The 18,331-nt window shown below is 32.4% G+C and overlaps 1 protein-coding gene across 2 annotated transcripts in view; it reads left to right on the top strand.

Moving 5' to 3' along the window:
* LOC118201886 (transcriptional adapter 3-B-like) overlaps window positions 1-18,331 on the top strand; it is a 120,053-nt gene that overhangs the window by 82,307 nt on the left and 19,415 nt on the right. For both annotated transcript variants that reach the window (XM_035374047.2, XM_085821830.1), the window contains one exon: window positions 8,303-8,412. In XM_035374047.2, the coding sequence (XP_035229938.1) occupies window positions 8,303-8,412 (110 nt within the window). The remainder of the gene's footprint in view (window positions 1-8,302; window positions 8,413-18,331) is intronic.

Below are 18,331 nucleotides of genomic sequence, written 5' to 3'. Positions count from 1 at the left end.
TTTGTGGTTTTCCCCTTGTAAATTATGAGTGCAAACCAGTTTTCCTCAGAAAGTCCTCCATGAAGCATCCCCTTGCAAAGATAGTCCTAGTATGCTTTGCTGTATTCAATAAACCCAACATACCCTTCTTATTTGATGTAAAATCAACACCAAATGTTGATTGTTATCTTTTCTGTTTGCCATATAATTCAAACAAGTCATAATGAGAACGATGATTCATAATATATTCTGATATAACTTATTAAAATTTATTGTTTGTGCATTTTAAATATTTTTCATAATTAATATTCATGATAAATCAAATTTTGACAAATTCACATTTGTCTCAATTCTTGTCTCCAGTTGAAAATACAGTGTACTTTTGATTATCCAGACTCAGGAGATTGAAAAACAGATAATCTAAGCTATAAACTTTCATGCATATTGTATGAGTTTATTTCTTAAAGAAATCAGTATTTTTTGGAGGGGGAGAATGTTTAAATATTTGTTGAATTTCATTGCATATTTTTCAAAGTGCTATTTGGTTATTGTATTCAAATATCCTTTGATCGATGAAGTCCAATGCAGTTTCAGCAGAAGTCATTGCTGTCTCAGGATTTATGTAATTGTCAGTATCTTCTTTGCATATATTTTCAATATCATTGTTTGCCTCTTCTGTTTTTGTGACATTTGAAATAATGTCCGTATCATTCAAGCATTGAAAACCTGGCTCAGTTGAATTGCCATCAAACCATTCTTTGATGTTTACCTAATTGACATTTTTGAAGAAATATTCATTTTCAGTATTTTGGTGTATAACTTCAGTTATTGCCTCGACTTCTTCACAATTAGATAAATCTCAGTTCTATATTAGGCAGAATATTTCTCCTTTAACGAACCAGTGTTATTTGTTTTGCTTTCGACCAAGCTCTTGATATTCTGAATAGGGCATGCAGTACAGCCAAGGCCTGAAGCCTTGCACATGCTGAATGAATTGTATGAGGTAATCATTGAAACTGAACCTGAAGATGCAATTCAATGGATTTTAGATTATACTTGGACTAGCACATGCTTGTTTTTTATGCACTCTTGTGCATAATGTGAGCACTGCCATGCACAGATAATACATAGATAATCAAGAGTACATCATATGTGAAAAATGATAGTAAAATTGCATGCTAGGAATATATTACGTAAATATCTATCACTTTGGAATAATATTCCAGAGGGAAAATTGAGCAAAATTAAAAATTGTATGTTTTTAGTGCAGTTTTTTATATGGAGCATAAGTCTTTGCAGAATTATATATAAACTAGCCAACATTGAAAATGCAACACCAAGAAGTGGCCAGAAGGTGATGAAACTTGGCAGCAGAGAGAGACAGCAACGAACAATAAGTGATCTTTACTTCAAAATCATATGCATAATACAGAGCAAGAAGACCATACACTCAATAAGTTGTAGAACCACCTTGGGGGAAGATACACGAAGCAACATGTCTAGTTAAAGAGTCAGAGACTACTGACGGTGTCTTGAGGAATAGCTTTCCATTCCTTGTCAAACATTTGCTACAGTTCGTCTTCTGAATGCGACAATGGCAAGGTCTGCAAATGGTACCCAATCACATCCCCAATGTGTTTGATTGCTGATAGATCAGGAAAGAACGGTGGCTAGGGAAGCATTTGCATACCTTGCAGAGCATGTTGGCTGGTGTGTGGTCAAGCATTATCCTGCTGATAAAGGGCATTGGGCACACCCTGAAGGTAGGGGTGTGTCACTGGCTGTAGCATATCATCCACGTATTATTGGGTTGTCGTAGTGCCTTGAATATTAACTAGAGGTTGTAACCTGGAATCATATGCAATTGCGCCCCATAACTTGATGTTGCATCGTGTCGTGTTCCACAGTTGTTGCTGGATTGGATCTGACTCCACATCAGTGCCACACTCATGTGCAGTGATTATCATTGGAGGAACATAAGCTTGACTCATCTGAGAACACGACCCTGTGCCATTGCATCATCCACATCGCTCAAGCCCGGCACCATTGCAGACATTGGCGTCTATGATGTGGGGTCAATGGCAGTCTTCTTAACGGACGCCATGAGTGCAAACCACTAGCCACCAATTGATGACAAATGATTCTGATCAATATGGGAACATCTAGGGTGTCTTGAACATGCTGCAGAATGGAGGTAGAGATGGCTTGCATGTGCGCCATCACTTGTCGGCGGATGCATCAATTCACGCATGCTGATGTCACTCTGGCTGCACTGGCACCCCTCGAACTTGCCACATTTCTTTTTTCCAACCATCGTTGCCACAACCGGTGCTTTGTGAATGCATCCAGGTGTGTGTCAGCTGACGTTCTGCCATATGGACGAACCTGCCCTTCTCAGTCTGATCACCATGTCCATCATAAAATATCGTCTGTCTGCTGGAACTGTCTCCTTTGATGACAGCCTGGCATTCTCTGCTATTACACACGTCCTTTGAGAAAAGAACAAATTTTCTAAGATCATTTCCATTGCAGAAATAACGGTATGAAAATTGAACATTCTGCAGGTTCCTTTCCTTGTATCTTCTTCAACATGTGCTGAAGAGTTGCACATTTCACGTCGTTCGCCTGACTCGTTAATATGCATCTACCGTGAAATTTGCATAATTTTCAGTCCCCTCTTTCTTGGCATTGCAGTTTTAATGCCGGTAGTGTATGTGTGTAACATTTTGGTATAGATGCCTTAAGGATAGCATAGATATATCAGATGACACGATGGAGAAGAAAAACGTAGCAGAGGTGGCATTGATTCATAAGCAGTTTTATTTTGTAATTAAAAGTTTCACATATATCATGGATGTCATATGCACTCACACAATTTTGAAAGCTTACATTTTCAGACCGTGGAGACAAAGCAGAGCAGGAAAGCAACATCTTTAAGCAACAGGCAGCGGAGTGGAAAAAAGGGGGGCGTAATAGTAGCAGTGGTATTCATAGTAAAAAGGTCTTTTAATCCTATTGGGCAAGACCTGTCTCATTGAAGCATGATTACATAAATATAAAATGGATTGATTTTCCGAGACTCACTTTAGATTCCAGGAAGGAGACAAAGCCAAATTGAAATCAGGAATTAAAAGGATAAATTAAAATTAGTAATTTTGTACTTCATATTTTTTTTTTTTTTTTTTTTTTTTTTTTTTTTATGTTACAAATGCATGTAGAGAGAGAGAGAGATGTGCATGTCTTTTTTAATGTGCATAGAATTTGATTTTCATATATTTCAGTCATTTAGGGATTGGATTATTTATTTAATTATGGCAAAGCACACAAGGGCTATCTGCCTAAAGGGAGGGATGCCTTCGGGGAGAACTTTCTAAGGAAAACTGGCTCGTATACACGTTACACATGGGGAAAACCACGAAAACGCCCATGCAGCCAGCCCGTTCGCGGGATTCGAACCTCGGACCGAACTACCAGTGTTCAGCGTCTTTACCGCTCGGCCACTGGTGGGCCCTGTCATTTAGGGACACATATATGATAATTATGTGGAGTTTCCACATCATTATACTATGCTAACAATTTTGATAAGCTGTGTATCTTATGATAATCATTAATCTTGATTAAATAAAATATTGCAATTTTACTTTTTACACGTGCAAATGACTAAACCTCTATTTCAGTGGTCGCCAAACTTATGAAGCCTCTGAGCTACTGTATAGTTTATAAATCCTACTGTAAGCTACCAACCAAAAGAACTACCAGTTAAAAAAAAAATCTTAGATTTGTTTATTGCCTATTATTTCTACTAAATATGAAATTAATTTTAATTAATATGTATATAACAAAAAGGAACTGAAATTGAATCGTACATAAGAAAGAAATTTAAATGTAGTTAGTAATAAAGGACAAATGTAATGACAGATTTTTTTATCAGCCTTATTAACTTTAATAAGAAGCATAGAACTCATTTTTGTCATCAACAAGTTTTTTTTAGTGTTGGGAGAGAGTAGGTAGTGGCTGCCATTCGAATACAGTTGTGCAAATGTTTATTGGTGAGTCTGTATCTGTGCTTATTTTTAATAAATTTCATACTGGAAAAAGAAATTTCACACAGCTATGTAGAGCTGAATATTGCCTTCACGTTTAGACAAACCTGGACCAAAATGAGGTATTTTTCTTTAGGAAAAAGATAATCATTAATCTTATAATAATTCAAATATTTTCTGAGCTTGAAGAAAGTAATTTTACACATAAATCGTCTTGAAAATCAATAAGTATCAATTCCACTGCCTCAGTAAGTATCAATTCCACTGACTTCTTGAAAATTAAAATGTTCCTTAACACAAGTAGAGAACTCTTCAGCATTTATCTCTATCAAAGGCAATTTGACAAACAATTGAAAGCTTGGAAGCGTTTGTTGAATTCCTTACTTTTTATGAACTGATATATTTGTATAGCACCATAAATGCACACTTTTGTCTTTTACCAGAGTAAAAAAGTAATCAGTTTCCCATTCTGAATGAAAGTGATAAGTCCTTTGCTTTTTGCTTGAACATGCCATCGTTAGAACAGACCTAGCTTGGTACCAATGTGTATCAAACTATCCAAGTTAACAAATATACACAACCTCACGCTTATACAGTCAACCATGAGGCTGAGAATGGCAGTTGTTGTCATCAGTGTCAGCTCAATAGAGGAATCAAGGTTAGCCAACCGGAGCATTAACATGATCTACCGAAAATGTCCCTGCAAGCTATTAGTAGCTCGCTATCGATGGTTTGGTGATCACTGCTCTATTTAGAATCAGTGATCAGTTTTAGACTGTGAATTTCAGACTATTAATTGCTCTGACTAAGACTTGCATGACTAGCTATTATATTGTTATCATTGTTTCACTTTATCATTCAGTAGTTTCAAAAACATTTATTTAAATGTGTACAATAAAGTCATGCATTAGCCTTAAAATGCTGCTTATTTTCCTCTTCAATCCGTTGCCTGGGCCTGTACAGCTACTGTTATTTATTTTTTATGCTGCAAGCTGATATTTTCATCTAAATATGTAGTAGTATTAAAATAGCCATGTTTTTAATGCATAAAATGATTTTCTTTCACTCAATATATGTATATTGTTGTGACCATGAAGCAATTGTAAAATTTTTAAACATGTACTTAATTACAACAATATTTTAAGTGATACAAATATTAGGGCATTTTTAAACTATTACATCTGTATAATTACTGTTCTTTGTATAAATTGTTTTATGTGTTTCATTTTTATGTGTTTTCATTTTGAACTTTATTTCATACTTTGCCTTTTTAAAATGTGTGATTATTTCCTTTTCAAAATATATCAATTAAAAAATCATTTTTTCCCTATAATTGTAAATACACTGAATAAAAGAATTATTTATAAAACATCGCTGATTATGTGTGATAATGTTTAACCTTTTAAGTACTTGCTCACTTTAAAGAAATTTTTCATGTAATTTACAATATGATTATAGTGAATGAATACTTTTGGGTTCTTAATAGGTTTATTCAAACTGATTCCCATCTAGATTTTTGTCAAAGTTTTATATTTTTCATTTAATATTATAGAATTATATCTCACCCCCCATTAAAAAAAAAAGACTCCAACTTAGTTAAATCAGTGCTGTGGAAGTAATGTTGGTGCTGCTGTTGTAGAGTCTTTCTGTATATTTTGATTCGCTTTGATACTTAATCTCTTAATTCTTTCTTAATAAAGTAAATAAATGAAATCAGATTTAAGGACCCAAGCAGAAGAGCACCTTACTGAAGAGAAAAGTGTGTTTTAGTTCATTTTCACTTTGTAGAATCTTACAGAAAAAAATAAAAAAAAGCCTGAATTTTTTTTATTATATTACATGTAAAATATTTTAAAAACTTGCTTTGATACATTGTGTGATTTCTCATTGTTTTTGTCCGGCAAATAATTACTTTATTTTAAAGCTTAATATTTTTCTTTATCCATGTATTTATGTAATTATCGGTATTTTAAGCATTTATCTCTCTCTTCAGCTAATTTCCCCCAAAATAAAACTTACTGTGTTTATATCCAAAGTTATCCTTAACTGCATTTAAAAAATGATTTTTTTATGATATATATTTTTTCATGAAATGAGTAAAAAGTAAATCTAAATTTCACTATTAGATTTAGCTATTTCTGAAATACAAGTAATTACATGACATCATCCAGATATATGGCAAAAGCTTTGCATAAAACTCATTTCCCCATGAATTCTGCAATTTAGTTTTTAATATCAGTGTAATAAAAGCATCTTTTTATGGTTCTGTAGTATTATTTAAAAATATTTTTAATATGGAGAGCTTTTAGAAGCAGAACAAATAATTATAGAAGTGGCATGATGACTAAATGCTTCAGTTAGACATGACAATTTTCTGCCAAGCGATAAAAACCACAAATTATAATCATTTAAAATCAATATGGCATAAATTTTGTCACACAAGTACTTGCAAGAGGCAGATGTTCATGAAAAAGTTGAAAATTTATCCAAATATTTAAAAGTAAAACAAGTTCATTGACAGTATTTACAATATCTAATTTGAAACTGCTGGGTATTTTTGGTTTTCTGTTTGGATATTACTTATCAAGCATTCCACCAGACTAGTACATCTTATGCTTACTGCTGGGTATTTTTGGTTTTCTATTTGGATATTAATTAAGCCAAGTACTTTACGGTGATTTCTGAAATATTTCTAAATAAATACCACGTGTCCCATAACTGATACTGTTGGATATCTTGCCTAGTAGAGAATTGTTAAATTGTCAAAATTAGAAGACTTGCTTTATTAGCTGTCTTTTTTATTGATTTAATTTTATACTCATTATTTGTTACAAGAACTTTCATGTTATTTCTTCTGTTTCACTGACTTCAAAACGAAGGTTTTGCCTGAAGTAGTGCTGAGAACATAATGGAATCAGTACTGGATTCTAAAACAGTAGTTTTGTGTTCTACTCAATGATAAATCAAGATTCAGTTTAACATTTATATCTCTAGGTGTTTTCCAGGAATGTAGAATACTCCTGCCGGCATTAAGGAATGTGAGTATCATAGCAGCATAGATGTTATATTACACAAGGAATGTAAATGTGATGTTATGGGAATGTTGTTGTCTGATTTGAAATCATAGAAATATTTGAGGTGGAATGTGATCAACTGGATCCACAGTAATGTTGAGCAATGTGATTAAAGTTTTCTGTTAGCTAATGTTCATTTTAATCTTCTAACCTCTTTATTAAAGTGAAAATCAAATTTCCTGGAAATCCTTATCCTCTTTTCAGTCTGTCTGCAACACAAGCCTAGTTAATTCTAGCTTATTTGTAAAACTTAGCAAAAGTTATCATGATTTTATAATGAATTGTGCTATCCCTTTATATAGCATGAAGCTGTGCATGCTAACTTTTCTTTGTAAATTTTAGTCAAAATCTCTATTGGATTTAGAAGAAATTTTGGCGAAAAAAGTCTGTTATTTCAGCTTAATGGTTATTTTACTTATATAAATAAATTTTTAAATAGAGTGATAACTTTCCACACTAATAATGAAGCTATTAATTTCCTAGTTTAAAAGTTGATAATTTAAATTTTAACAACAAGTTTGCAATTTTGTAAACAGTTTGATTGTTTCTGTTTTGTTTCCAGATGTGTCTTTTGTAAGTAAAGAAACTTGCAATTATGCCTAGATTCTGAAAGCATTTTATTGCAAAGTTTTTTGTATTAGCTTATGAGTTTTTTTCCCTCACTTTTCCATGTAAAATAGATTTTATTGCACTGACAGTTTAAATTTAAAAAAAAAAAAAAAAAAAAAAAAAAACTAGATTTTAGAAAACTAGAGAAATTTTTTTAATAAAATTGTGTCCAGTTTAAAATATCAGTTTGTAAGTAGTCATGTAATGAGTAAAAATGGAGTTTTTTTAGGAGGTTTTCTCAGATTAACTGCTTTTCTGAATTTATTTTGAAAATTTAATATTTAATAATTTAAATGGTTATTTTTTCCTATATATTTCGTATTTGTTAACAAACACATTGTATGAAAGTCATCTTCATAACAGCATAATGTGTTATGGTTTTGTCATTACTGTTTTGAAATAATTTCTTATTTTACTTTTTAAATTACCTGTTTCTGTTTTATATATATGCATTTAATGTTGTTTTAAGTATTAACATGCATGCCATTAGGAATTTATTACATTAAAGTCAATTTTGCATTTAATTTGTATTGTACATAACTTGTGATTCTGTTTCTTATGTTTATTTTTAATGAATATGTTTAACTGTTATTCTAGTGAAGTAAGTAATGGTATGACTTTGGGTCCTTTGACACAACGTTTAATTTCTTGCTTTTTTGAGGAAGACCATGGAAATCCAGAAACAGATGTAACAACAAGTATAAAAGGTATAAAAACGAATTCTGCTGTTTTGATGAAGAAGTTTTATAAAAGTAATTTTACATTTTCTCATAAGAGGCATAAGAAACTTATTTCCCAACTATATAAAGAAAATGCTTAAAATTTAGGTAAATTTTTCAGTATACATTTTTCAGGTATACTTAAGTCTGTTTGATATATTTGCAATCTGGTAGCCTTTAACTACTGAATTACTTCATTTTATTGGCACTTATTTAAGATTAAAAAAAAAGAAATAAACATGTAATTCACGAGTGAAAAAAAAAAAAAATTGGCATGTCATTTTGTGTCAAAATACCCATGTTAAACCAATGCTATATGTAAATCTAATATATATTCTAAGTTGCACTTTCGAGACATGAAAAACGCTATTTGAATTTTGTCAACTGCCCCAGTAGAACAGGAGATATAAAACTGCCCCTCCCCCCTTTTTTTTTTCACAGTGTACTTTAAGTTTAATACATGTATCAAATTTATAAATTTACATAATTTAAATAAGTATCTTAATTTGTGAACTTCAGTTTTAAATGGTCTAGCTTTATCAGCGTAAATAACTAATTAATATAACTTAGAGATCCGGACATCCAATATCCGGAATGATTTATAATCCGGATCTCAAAGCCACCAACAATCTTTCTTTCTTTTTCTTTTTTTTTTTTTTTTTAGGAAATTTTTTAAAGGCATTATGCAGGCACATTTGATTTTTTCCCTTCATAATAAAACATGTGGAGAGTCTTGAATTTTAATTTCACTTCGGCACTGAATAAAATACCTTGTTATTGAAGAAATCATTTTAGCATAAATTTGTGTGATCAATAATTTGGCCTGCTTGGTGCTTGGTTAAATGCAATAAATGTTGGCAAGGAAAAATTTAACAAAATTTTTTTCCCATATGCTAAAATAGATTTTGTTAATGATACTCATAGGCCAAAATGATGACATTTAGTGCTATTTGAAATAAGAATAACTGATTTTTTATTCGCATAAACCCAGAATTGGTGCCAAAGCTTGTATAACTGCGCCAGAGAGCAGAATTTAGGGAAGATGAAATTTATGGAATTTAGATAAGCACCGAGTAACAAAATTAACAGATGATAAAATTTTTAGAGTTTAGGGAAAGCCCTAGGACCTAAAATTGAGGGGCGGCAAAAATTTAGAACTTAAACTTGGTAGCAGAATTAAGGACTCACACAGACTGCATCAGATGCCAAAATATCTAGTGCCGGCACTCAGTAAGCTTAAGTATATGAGGGAATTTATTTATTCAGAACTCAGATAATCCTTAAGCATGTGCAAAAAATAGACATTGGTATAATAATTAACTAAAATAATACAATTTAGGCTTAATTGTCTCGTGCACAATAGAAGCAAGACAAAATTTAGCGGAACAACTTGTCTCTCATTGACATTCTCGTGAAACAAAGCCAATAATGTATAGCAGATGCTGTTAAGCTAGGCTAAAATTATACTTTACCGATTCCAAGAACTTTCAGTTAATATAGCTGATTGCGCTGCTGCTTAACTTTCTGATTTGATCCAGCTTATTATTTTTTGCAGGCTGTTATTATTACAGCAATTTTATGAAAATTAAAATTTTGAACTTTCGCTTATGTCGAAGAGTTTCTAATTCTGGAGCTATTCTAACAGGATCTACAAAGCGAAAGCATATTTTAGTGCGCATCAAGCAAAAAGTGGAATTTTACAAAAAATGAATAAAGCACAATAAGTATGGCCTCGGGCTTTATCCATTTTTTTATCCCTCTCAAAATTACGCAAGGAGTATGGCATTGGAAAGTCAATGTTGACGAGGAAATAATATGACATAAGGAAATGTACATGATATAAGAAAACAGAAAAAGGAATTTTTTGTGGATTCCGATATCCCACTCGCAATGAATAATTGAAATATTATTCATTATGCTAGAGTGACGATCATGACAAAGTGATGACTGCATGGGTCAGACAGCGTCGCCGCGAGGGCGTGCCATTGACGGGTCCAGTGCTAATGGCTCAAGCCAAAGTGTTTCATTAAGAAATGAACTTAAAAACTAAGTACACATATTCGACAGGTTGGTTTACCAAATTTAAAAATTGCCATGGTATAGTTCGGCCGCCTCATCAGCGACTATGAGTGTAAACAAGCATGCACCATTCAGACCGAATAATTCTCAAAATAGGGTGGAAGGATGGGGGCTTTCTCTCCGCCACCACCGCCAAATAAATTCTCTCTTTCCGGAGAAGACTTTTGCTTTTCACATCGCAGCAAGTAATAATTCCCCTTCTGAGCAAATCTATGTGTTTTGGTAGAATGCCAGCCAGGGTTGCATTTGCGACGGTCGAACTATATAAGGCAATTAAAAATTTCAAGTGAAAAAGCTTCAGGTGATACTGAAGGTGCAGAACTATTTGCAGATGAATTCATTGAACTGATTAATAATAAAAAGTTATCTCCAGGACAAATTTACAACGCTAATGAAACTGGTCTTTTCTGACAATATGATACCGCGAAATACCTTGGCAACCTCTGCAGAAAAGGCTGCAACTAATGTCAAAGATTCCAGAGCGAGACTAACAATTTTAGCATACACAAATGCTGCAGGAATGCACAAATGCAGGGTTGGATTTATCATAAGCTACACAAGCCACCACTTTCTTGCTTAGGGTCCCCACTTTCTTCTTTTAGCTTAGAATTCCCACTTTCTTGGCGGCCCCCCAAAAATTAAAATATAGTATAAATAGTATTAGAATGTATTTTAACAGACTTATAAAGGGCCCTATATCTCAAATAACTTAGACCTTATTAGCTGTGCACAAGTGTGAACTTTTCATAATTGGGAAAACATGCACAAATTCGAGCATTTAAAGAAGTAAAGATTTTCCCTGTTGTGTACATCATGCAAATAAAAGAACATGGATGACAAAAGCATTAATGAATGATTGGTTTGAAGATCATTTCATACTCAAGTCTCAGCAACATTTAAATTCGGTTGGTTTACCTGATGATGCAAAAAATTGTCTTGATTGTAGACCTGTTAGATTCATAGTTCACTTCAAGTTTTAGTGAGAGATAATGTTTCCATATTATTCTTTCCTCAAAATTGTCTGTCCATCATTCAGCCTATGGATATTAGAATAGTGCAGGCCCTGAAATGCAAATATGAAGTAATATTTTTAAAATACATGTGAAATTTCTTGAATAATGGCAAGAATATTCAAGAATTTTTGAAATATTTTAGCATAAAATCTGCTGTGTTGAGCATTGCAAGATCATGGATGGATGTGTTTCTAGATGCTTTCAAAAATGTTTGGCATAATATATGGCCAGGCACCATATTTCATGGTAAGGATCATGAATATGATAGCCGTGTATTTGAAGGTTTTTGGATATTGCAAACCAAAGATAACATTTTCCAATTAATGGATTTTGTAAAGAAATGTAGAGAAGCAGTAATAAATGAAGATGATATATCAGAAGTTTTTCATTGCGATGACACTGCCCCAATCATTAATCAATTAGCGGATGGCGAAATCTGTAATATGGTTCAAGATCCAGAAAATACTGCTACCAATAGTGAAGAAAGTGACAGAGAAGTTTTTTAAAATGCAAAAAAATTCGATTGAGAAGTTAGTCGGAATTCTTGAGACACAGCAGTTACAGGGCTTGAACAATTGAATTTTATGACTGAACAAGAAATTATGAATTATGTCTGTCTACAGAATTAAAGAGAAAGTATTAGCATAAAAAACGAAGCAACTTAAACAGCTTAATAATGTTAAGGAATAAATGTTAAGTTTTTTTTTTTTTTTTTTTTTTTTTTTTTTTTTGTAAATTTTGATACCCTTTAAATCTTAAATGCTTCATTATTTCATATTTTTAATTTTATAATTTTTGCATGCCATCTGACAAGATTTAAACTTTTGATCTAATATCCGGGAAAAAACCAAATCTGGAATTGTCCAAGTCCCGACAAGTCTTGATCTTGGACTTTGTACTGTATATATTGTGCTAATGTTGAACACCAGATGGTGTACAGATTGCTCATCGTATAATTTAATTTTTTGATTTTCGTTTGGCATTTGAATGAGTTAGACTCTACCATATGTTTTACAAATCTGCAATCGCATAGCACAGATTTTCTCATATAGCTCTTAAAATACAAAATTTTCCTTTTATATGCACTAAGTTTCATTTACACCATTATTATGTTCCTTTCATGGCAATTAATAACTTTTAAATAAGGAAAATAATTATTAAGTACTATTAGAGGTTGAATCTAATCTTCTACTAATGATGATTTTACTAATTTACTTCCTACCCATAAATAACTCTTTTGATTAGCTGTTGGATTTACCCCAAACACTTTTGAATGTTCTTTTTTACTTTTAATGTAATTCAATTCTGGGGATGGGGGATTAATGCAGTAAACTCCATCGTATACATCTTTATGTAATTGTGAAAAGCAAAATTTAAACAATGTAGTAAAACAAAAAATCATTTACTGACAGCAAATATATCAACTGATGTTTTAATAAATTTGAAGACTTAAGTCTTGCAAAATCAATAATAGTCATTTTGATTCTTTAATTATGGTAAATGTAGAATGTGGTAATAACGTATTTAATACTATTGTTGATGCTGCCACACAGATCAGTATTATAAAGAGTATTGTTGTACCAGAGTATTATAAAAGACCATGCCGAAACGTAACATTAAAATCTGCTTAATGCACCTTTATTAAATGTAAATTTAGTGATGAGTTCACAAGTATGTGTATGCCCCTGTTATAGTTATGTCTGCTATAGTTGATATTCTAGTACATGGTTTAATTATTAAGTTTTAGTGCTTACAATGAATTGATTTTATTTAAAGGTAATTTTGAAAGTTATGTTGATATTCTGAACGTTGATGAAATACAGCACTCTTATGAAGATATTTCTGTTAGTTTTGATGAGAATAATGGGACATCTGGTATTGTCAAAGATACAAAAATTAACAAGTGTTAATATTGATGACAGTAATGTGAAGGATAATGTTTTTTCGCATTCATGCAAATTTCTCTTTCAGAAAAAGAGCAATGAGACACTAGTTAAACGTTGGCAAGATGCCAAAAACGGTTCTGATGGATATTATATCAAAAATGATTTTCTGTAAAGATAAAATTTTATGTCAACCTGTCAGTCAATTAGTTGTTCTACATAACAGTAGAACTTGATTATTAGACTTCACACACTGTAGTGTGGGCAGTGGACATCTGCATAAAAAGAATTTAGAGTGATTAAAATATTTGTTATGTTGGCCAAGAATTTAAAAAAAAAAGGTCCTAAATTTTTATGATACTTGCATTTCATGTCAATTACAAGTTAAAAAGAAACCATCTGATGAAATTTCAATAACTCCAGTAATTCAACCAGGTTAGCTTTTTCAAATCATTATTGTTGATCTCATAGATCCAATAGACCCAAGCAGTAGAGGATTTAAATATATATTGTGTGCAATAGACCAATGTATACAGTGGCTTGAATCTGTATGTCTTAAGCAACTTGTGATGCTGCTTTATTGTAAATATTTTTGAGAAACTGGCTTACCTAAAATAGTTGCTACAGATCAGAGTACAAACTTCAAGACTTACAAAAGAATTTATAAATAGAATAGGATCCTCTCCTAGGCTGTCTATTCCAGAACATCCACAATCAAATAGGTTTGTCAAGCGATGGAATGGTGTTTTCATAAATATAGTACATCATGTGATGAGAGAAAATCCTAATGATTAGAACAACCAAGAAGTACTTATTCAAACAACTGTTGTTAGTCCATTTCAAATGTTATGTGGTTGATGTTCCTCAGATCCCTTATCCATATTGAAAAGCTCATGGACAGGTGACACTCCTGTTTCCCTTGGACAAGTGAAATCTGTTATGAATTATCTAAACGACCTGAAGATGAAACTTGAATTAGCTGTATAGCAGACTGGTCTTATTTCTACTACAGTCAAAAGTCGTTAATCCGGACTCGTCGGGACTTCGGCGATTCCGGATTATCGATTTTTTTTGGATTATAGGTCATCAGTTTAAATCTGGTAAGATGACATGCAGAAATTATAAAATTAAAAATATGAAACCATAATTTATGAAATAAAGAACAATTATGATCTAAAGGGTATCAAAATTTACAAAAAAAAAAAAAAAAAAAAAAGCTTAATATTTATTAGTTTACTTTATTAAACATTTCTTTCAATGTAAGTTGTTTAAGTTGCTTCATTTTTTATGTGATAATACTTTCTCTTTAATTCTATAAACAGACATAATTTCTTGTTCAGTTACAAAGTTCCGCTGTTCAAGCCCTATAATTGCTGTGTCGAGAATACCGACCAATTTGTCAATCGAAATTTTTTCATTTTCAATAACCTCTGTGTCACTTTCTTCACTATCGGAAGCAAATTATAATGACGAGGAATTTGATTTAAATCATATCAAAGATGAAATACTACATTTAATAAGGAATTATAAGCCAAATAAATTGAAAACATCTGCCCTGAAGATAAGGATAGTGCTGACAGATCCACTTCCAAATCATTGCGCGGCGCGGCATCATTGCCCCCCCCCCCTGCGCAGAGCAACATGAAATTGATAAACAGATTTCGGAATGGTTAGGACATTTTTTGCAGCAATTCCACTTTTGTTTAAAGGACTTCGAAACATACTTTCGCTGTATAGATCCTTTACATATTAGTAAATATATATCAGAAATTCTATTTGACATAATCGAAAGTTCAAGCTTACTTTTATAAAATTGCTCTAACAGTCTGCAAAAAATAATAAGCCAGATCCAATTCGAAGATTAAGGAACAACGCAATCTGCAACATTAACTGAATTAGGTAATTTTAGCTTAGCTTGTACCGTCCATTATACATTAAACGCGCATGTGTAAACGTATTTTGTGCATGCGCACACGCATATTCGCAGTCGTAAAGGGCCGTACTTTCTGCGCATGTGTCAACATGACGCATGCGCAGAAATTTTGTAGCTTTGAGGTCCGGATTATAGATCATTCCGGATTATGGGTGTCCTAATTAATGACTTTTGACTGTACCAAGTAAGTAGCCTATGCCTTTTATAATAATCATAGACAAAGATAAAAAATTACACCTAATAGTACTTATAAAATGTTGCCTGTACCATCATCAAGAAGCAAGCTAAATATGGTTATTTAGTGCATATGCCAGATGATAGCCTAAAACATATCCATACTAATGAGATAAAAAGTGTTTAGTGTACAAATAACCAACACTGGTGTTATTTATGAAACTGATGATAGATTTTGGTGACATTGAAAATACCCTTGTAACAAAACAAACAGATAAATAAATTCTTAATGAATATTTGAAATATTCTAACGTAGATGCTAGTCAAAAACAAGCAGTTTGTGCCTTACTTATCAAAAGACCATCATTATTATCTGAATTTCCCAAAATTGCAGGAATTGATTAATATTGAATCAAATTGATACCCAATAGTAAACCCACAATGCAAAAAACCATACAGGATTCCTGAAATTTTAAAAGAAGTAATAGGTAAGGAAACTGATGACTTGTTAGCATTAGAGCTTACCGAGACTTCTGGAAGTGAATATGGACATCCTGTTGTATAAGTATCAAAATGGGACAGCAAACTAAGATTATGTGTAGACTTTTACTATCTGAATTCTCAAACTGAAATGGATGCATTTCCTGTAACAATTGCTTCAGATTTAATTTATTGAGTATCCAGCTCCAAAGTTATAACTTTGATTGAGTTATTAAAAGGTTGAAATGATTAAAATGAAATCTGAATCAAAATATTTATTATCTTTTGTAACTCATCAGGGCCAGTATGTTTTCAGAGTTATGCTGTTTGGATTGGAGAATGCCACAGCTACGTTTCAGCATACAATAAAACTAATCATAAATTATATGAAGCTTATTCAGGTGTATTGCTATATTTTCGAATAATCTGACAGATCATGTAAAATATCTTGATCTGCTTCAAGTAGCTTAGATGAAGCAAACTTCACGATTAAACTCCAAAAATTCAGCTGAGCCTCAAGTGAAACTTCGAGGACAAACTGTAGGTTCCGGAAATCATTCACCTGATCTGAAAAGTGCTTCTATTTAAAAACATTTTACCAGCCAAGACAAGGAAACGTGTAAGAAGTCTATTAGGTATCGTGTCCAATTACTATTATTGCCTCAAAAGTTGCAGCAATAGTACTTCCTTTAATAGAGCTTATGAAGAGCAAAGGTTGTAATGACCAATGGACAAAAATACATGATGATGTTTTAAAGAAACTCAAAAAAGCTATTTGTGAAGCTCCTGATTGTGTTACTTCAAATTTTCTAACCTCTTTCACTAGCTTCACTGATGCTTCCAATTTAGCCATTGGAGCCTGTCTTGCTGAAATTGATGAAGATGGAATTGAGTGACCAGTCACTTTTGTGAGCAAGAAATTGATATAATTCCAAGGAAAATATGCTACTATGGAAAAAGAAACATATGCCATTATCTTCATGCTAAGAAAGTTAGAAATTTGCATATATGGATGTCAACTCCAAATAGTGAGTGACCACAACCCATTGACTTTATCTGAAAAAATGATTACCTCAAAGTACAGTCAAAAGTTGTTAATTCGGACACCCATAATCCGGACCTCAAAGCTAAAAACTTTCTGTGCATGCGCTGCGTTGACACATGCGCATAGGCGTTTATGCGTGCGCGTAAGACCTTTACAACTGCGCATATGCATGTGTGCAAACGCAGAATACGTTTTCGGGTGCGCGTTTTATGTATAACAGATGGTATAAGCTAAAATTATCTAATTATCTATTTCAGTTAATGTTGATGATGGTGTTGTTCCTTAATCTTCGAATTGGATCCGTCTTATTATTTTTTGCAGACTGTAAGAGCAATTTTATAAAAGTAAACTTGAAATTTCGATTATGTCAAATAGAATTTCCGATGCTGGAACTGCCAAAGGATCTACAAAACGAAAGTATGTGTCGATGTCCATCAAACAAAAAGTTGAATTGCTGCAAATAATGGATAAAGACATGAAGAAGGTGGCAGAGAGGTTAGTAAAAACGAAAAAATTTCGATTGACAAGTTAGTCGGTATTCTCAGCACAGCAATTACGGGACTTGAACAGCGGAACTTTGTAACTGAACAAGAAATGATGTCTGTTTATAGAATTAAAGAGAAAGTATTATCACATAAAAAATGAAGCAACTTAAACAACTTACATTGAAAGAAATGTTTAATAAAGTAAACAAATAAATATTAAGCTTTTTTTTTTTTGTAAATTTTGATACCCTTTAGATCATAATTGTTCTTTATTTCATAAATTACGGTTTCATATTTTTAATTTTAGAATTTCTGCATGCCATCTTACGAGATTTAAACTGATGATCTATAATCTGGAAAAATCGATAATCCGGAATCGCCGAAGTCCCGACGAGTCCGGATTAACGACTTTTGACTGTACTCAACTTTAGATACTGTTATGTTCCAAGTTCTGCTGTGAGCCAAGAAAGTCACTCATTATTGGCGTAATGAACTGTTATGATCTTCTGGCACTGAATTTATGCCTTTCCAAAGTCCCTGGTCTTGGAAAGGTGACATCAGTGTCAGCTACAACCGTGGGAAAAGTAATTTAAATGTTAATATTCTAAGTTGACTACCAGCTCATCTCATTCAAAAGTCATTTGAACTTTTATGAACGATTTCCTAGAACCATTTTACTTTAAGGTTATATAATATCCAATATCAAAATCTTATATTCTAAATATCTGTTTCTTTTCATATATGATTAATTTTTTATTACTATTGTTTTTAGATGTTGTTCATTTAGTTGATTTTAGGTAAAGTATTTTTTAATC

The sequence above is a fragment of the Stegodyphus dumicola genome, chromosome 8 (genome assembly GCF_044657685.1).
Source record: "Stegodyphus dumicola isolate Sdum_Otavi_A_Nest chromosome 8, ASM4465768v1".
In the NCBI taxonomy this organism is placed as follows: Eukaryota; Metazoa; Arthropoda; class Arachnida; order Araneae; family Eresidae; genus Stegodyphus; species Stegodyphus dumicola.
This window is presented reverse-complemented; position numbering and strand designations above follow the sequence as displayed.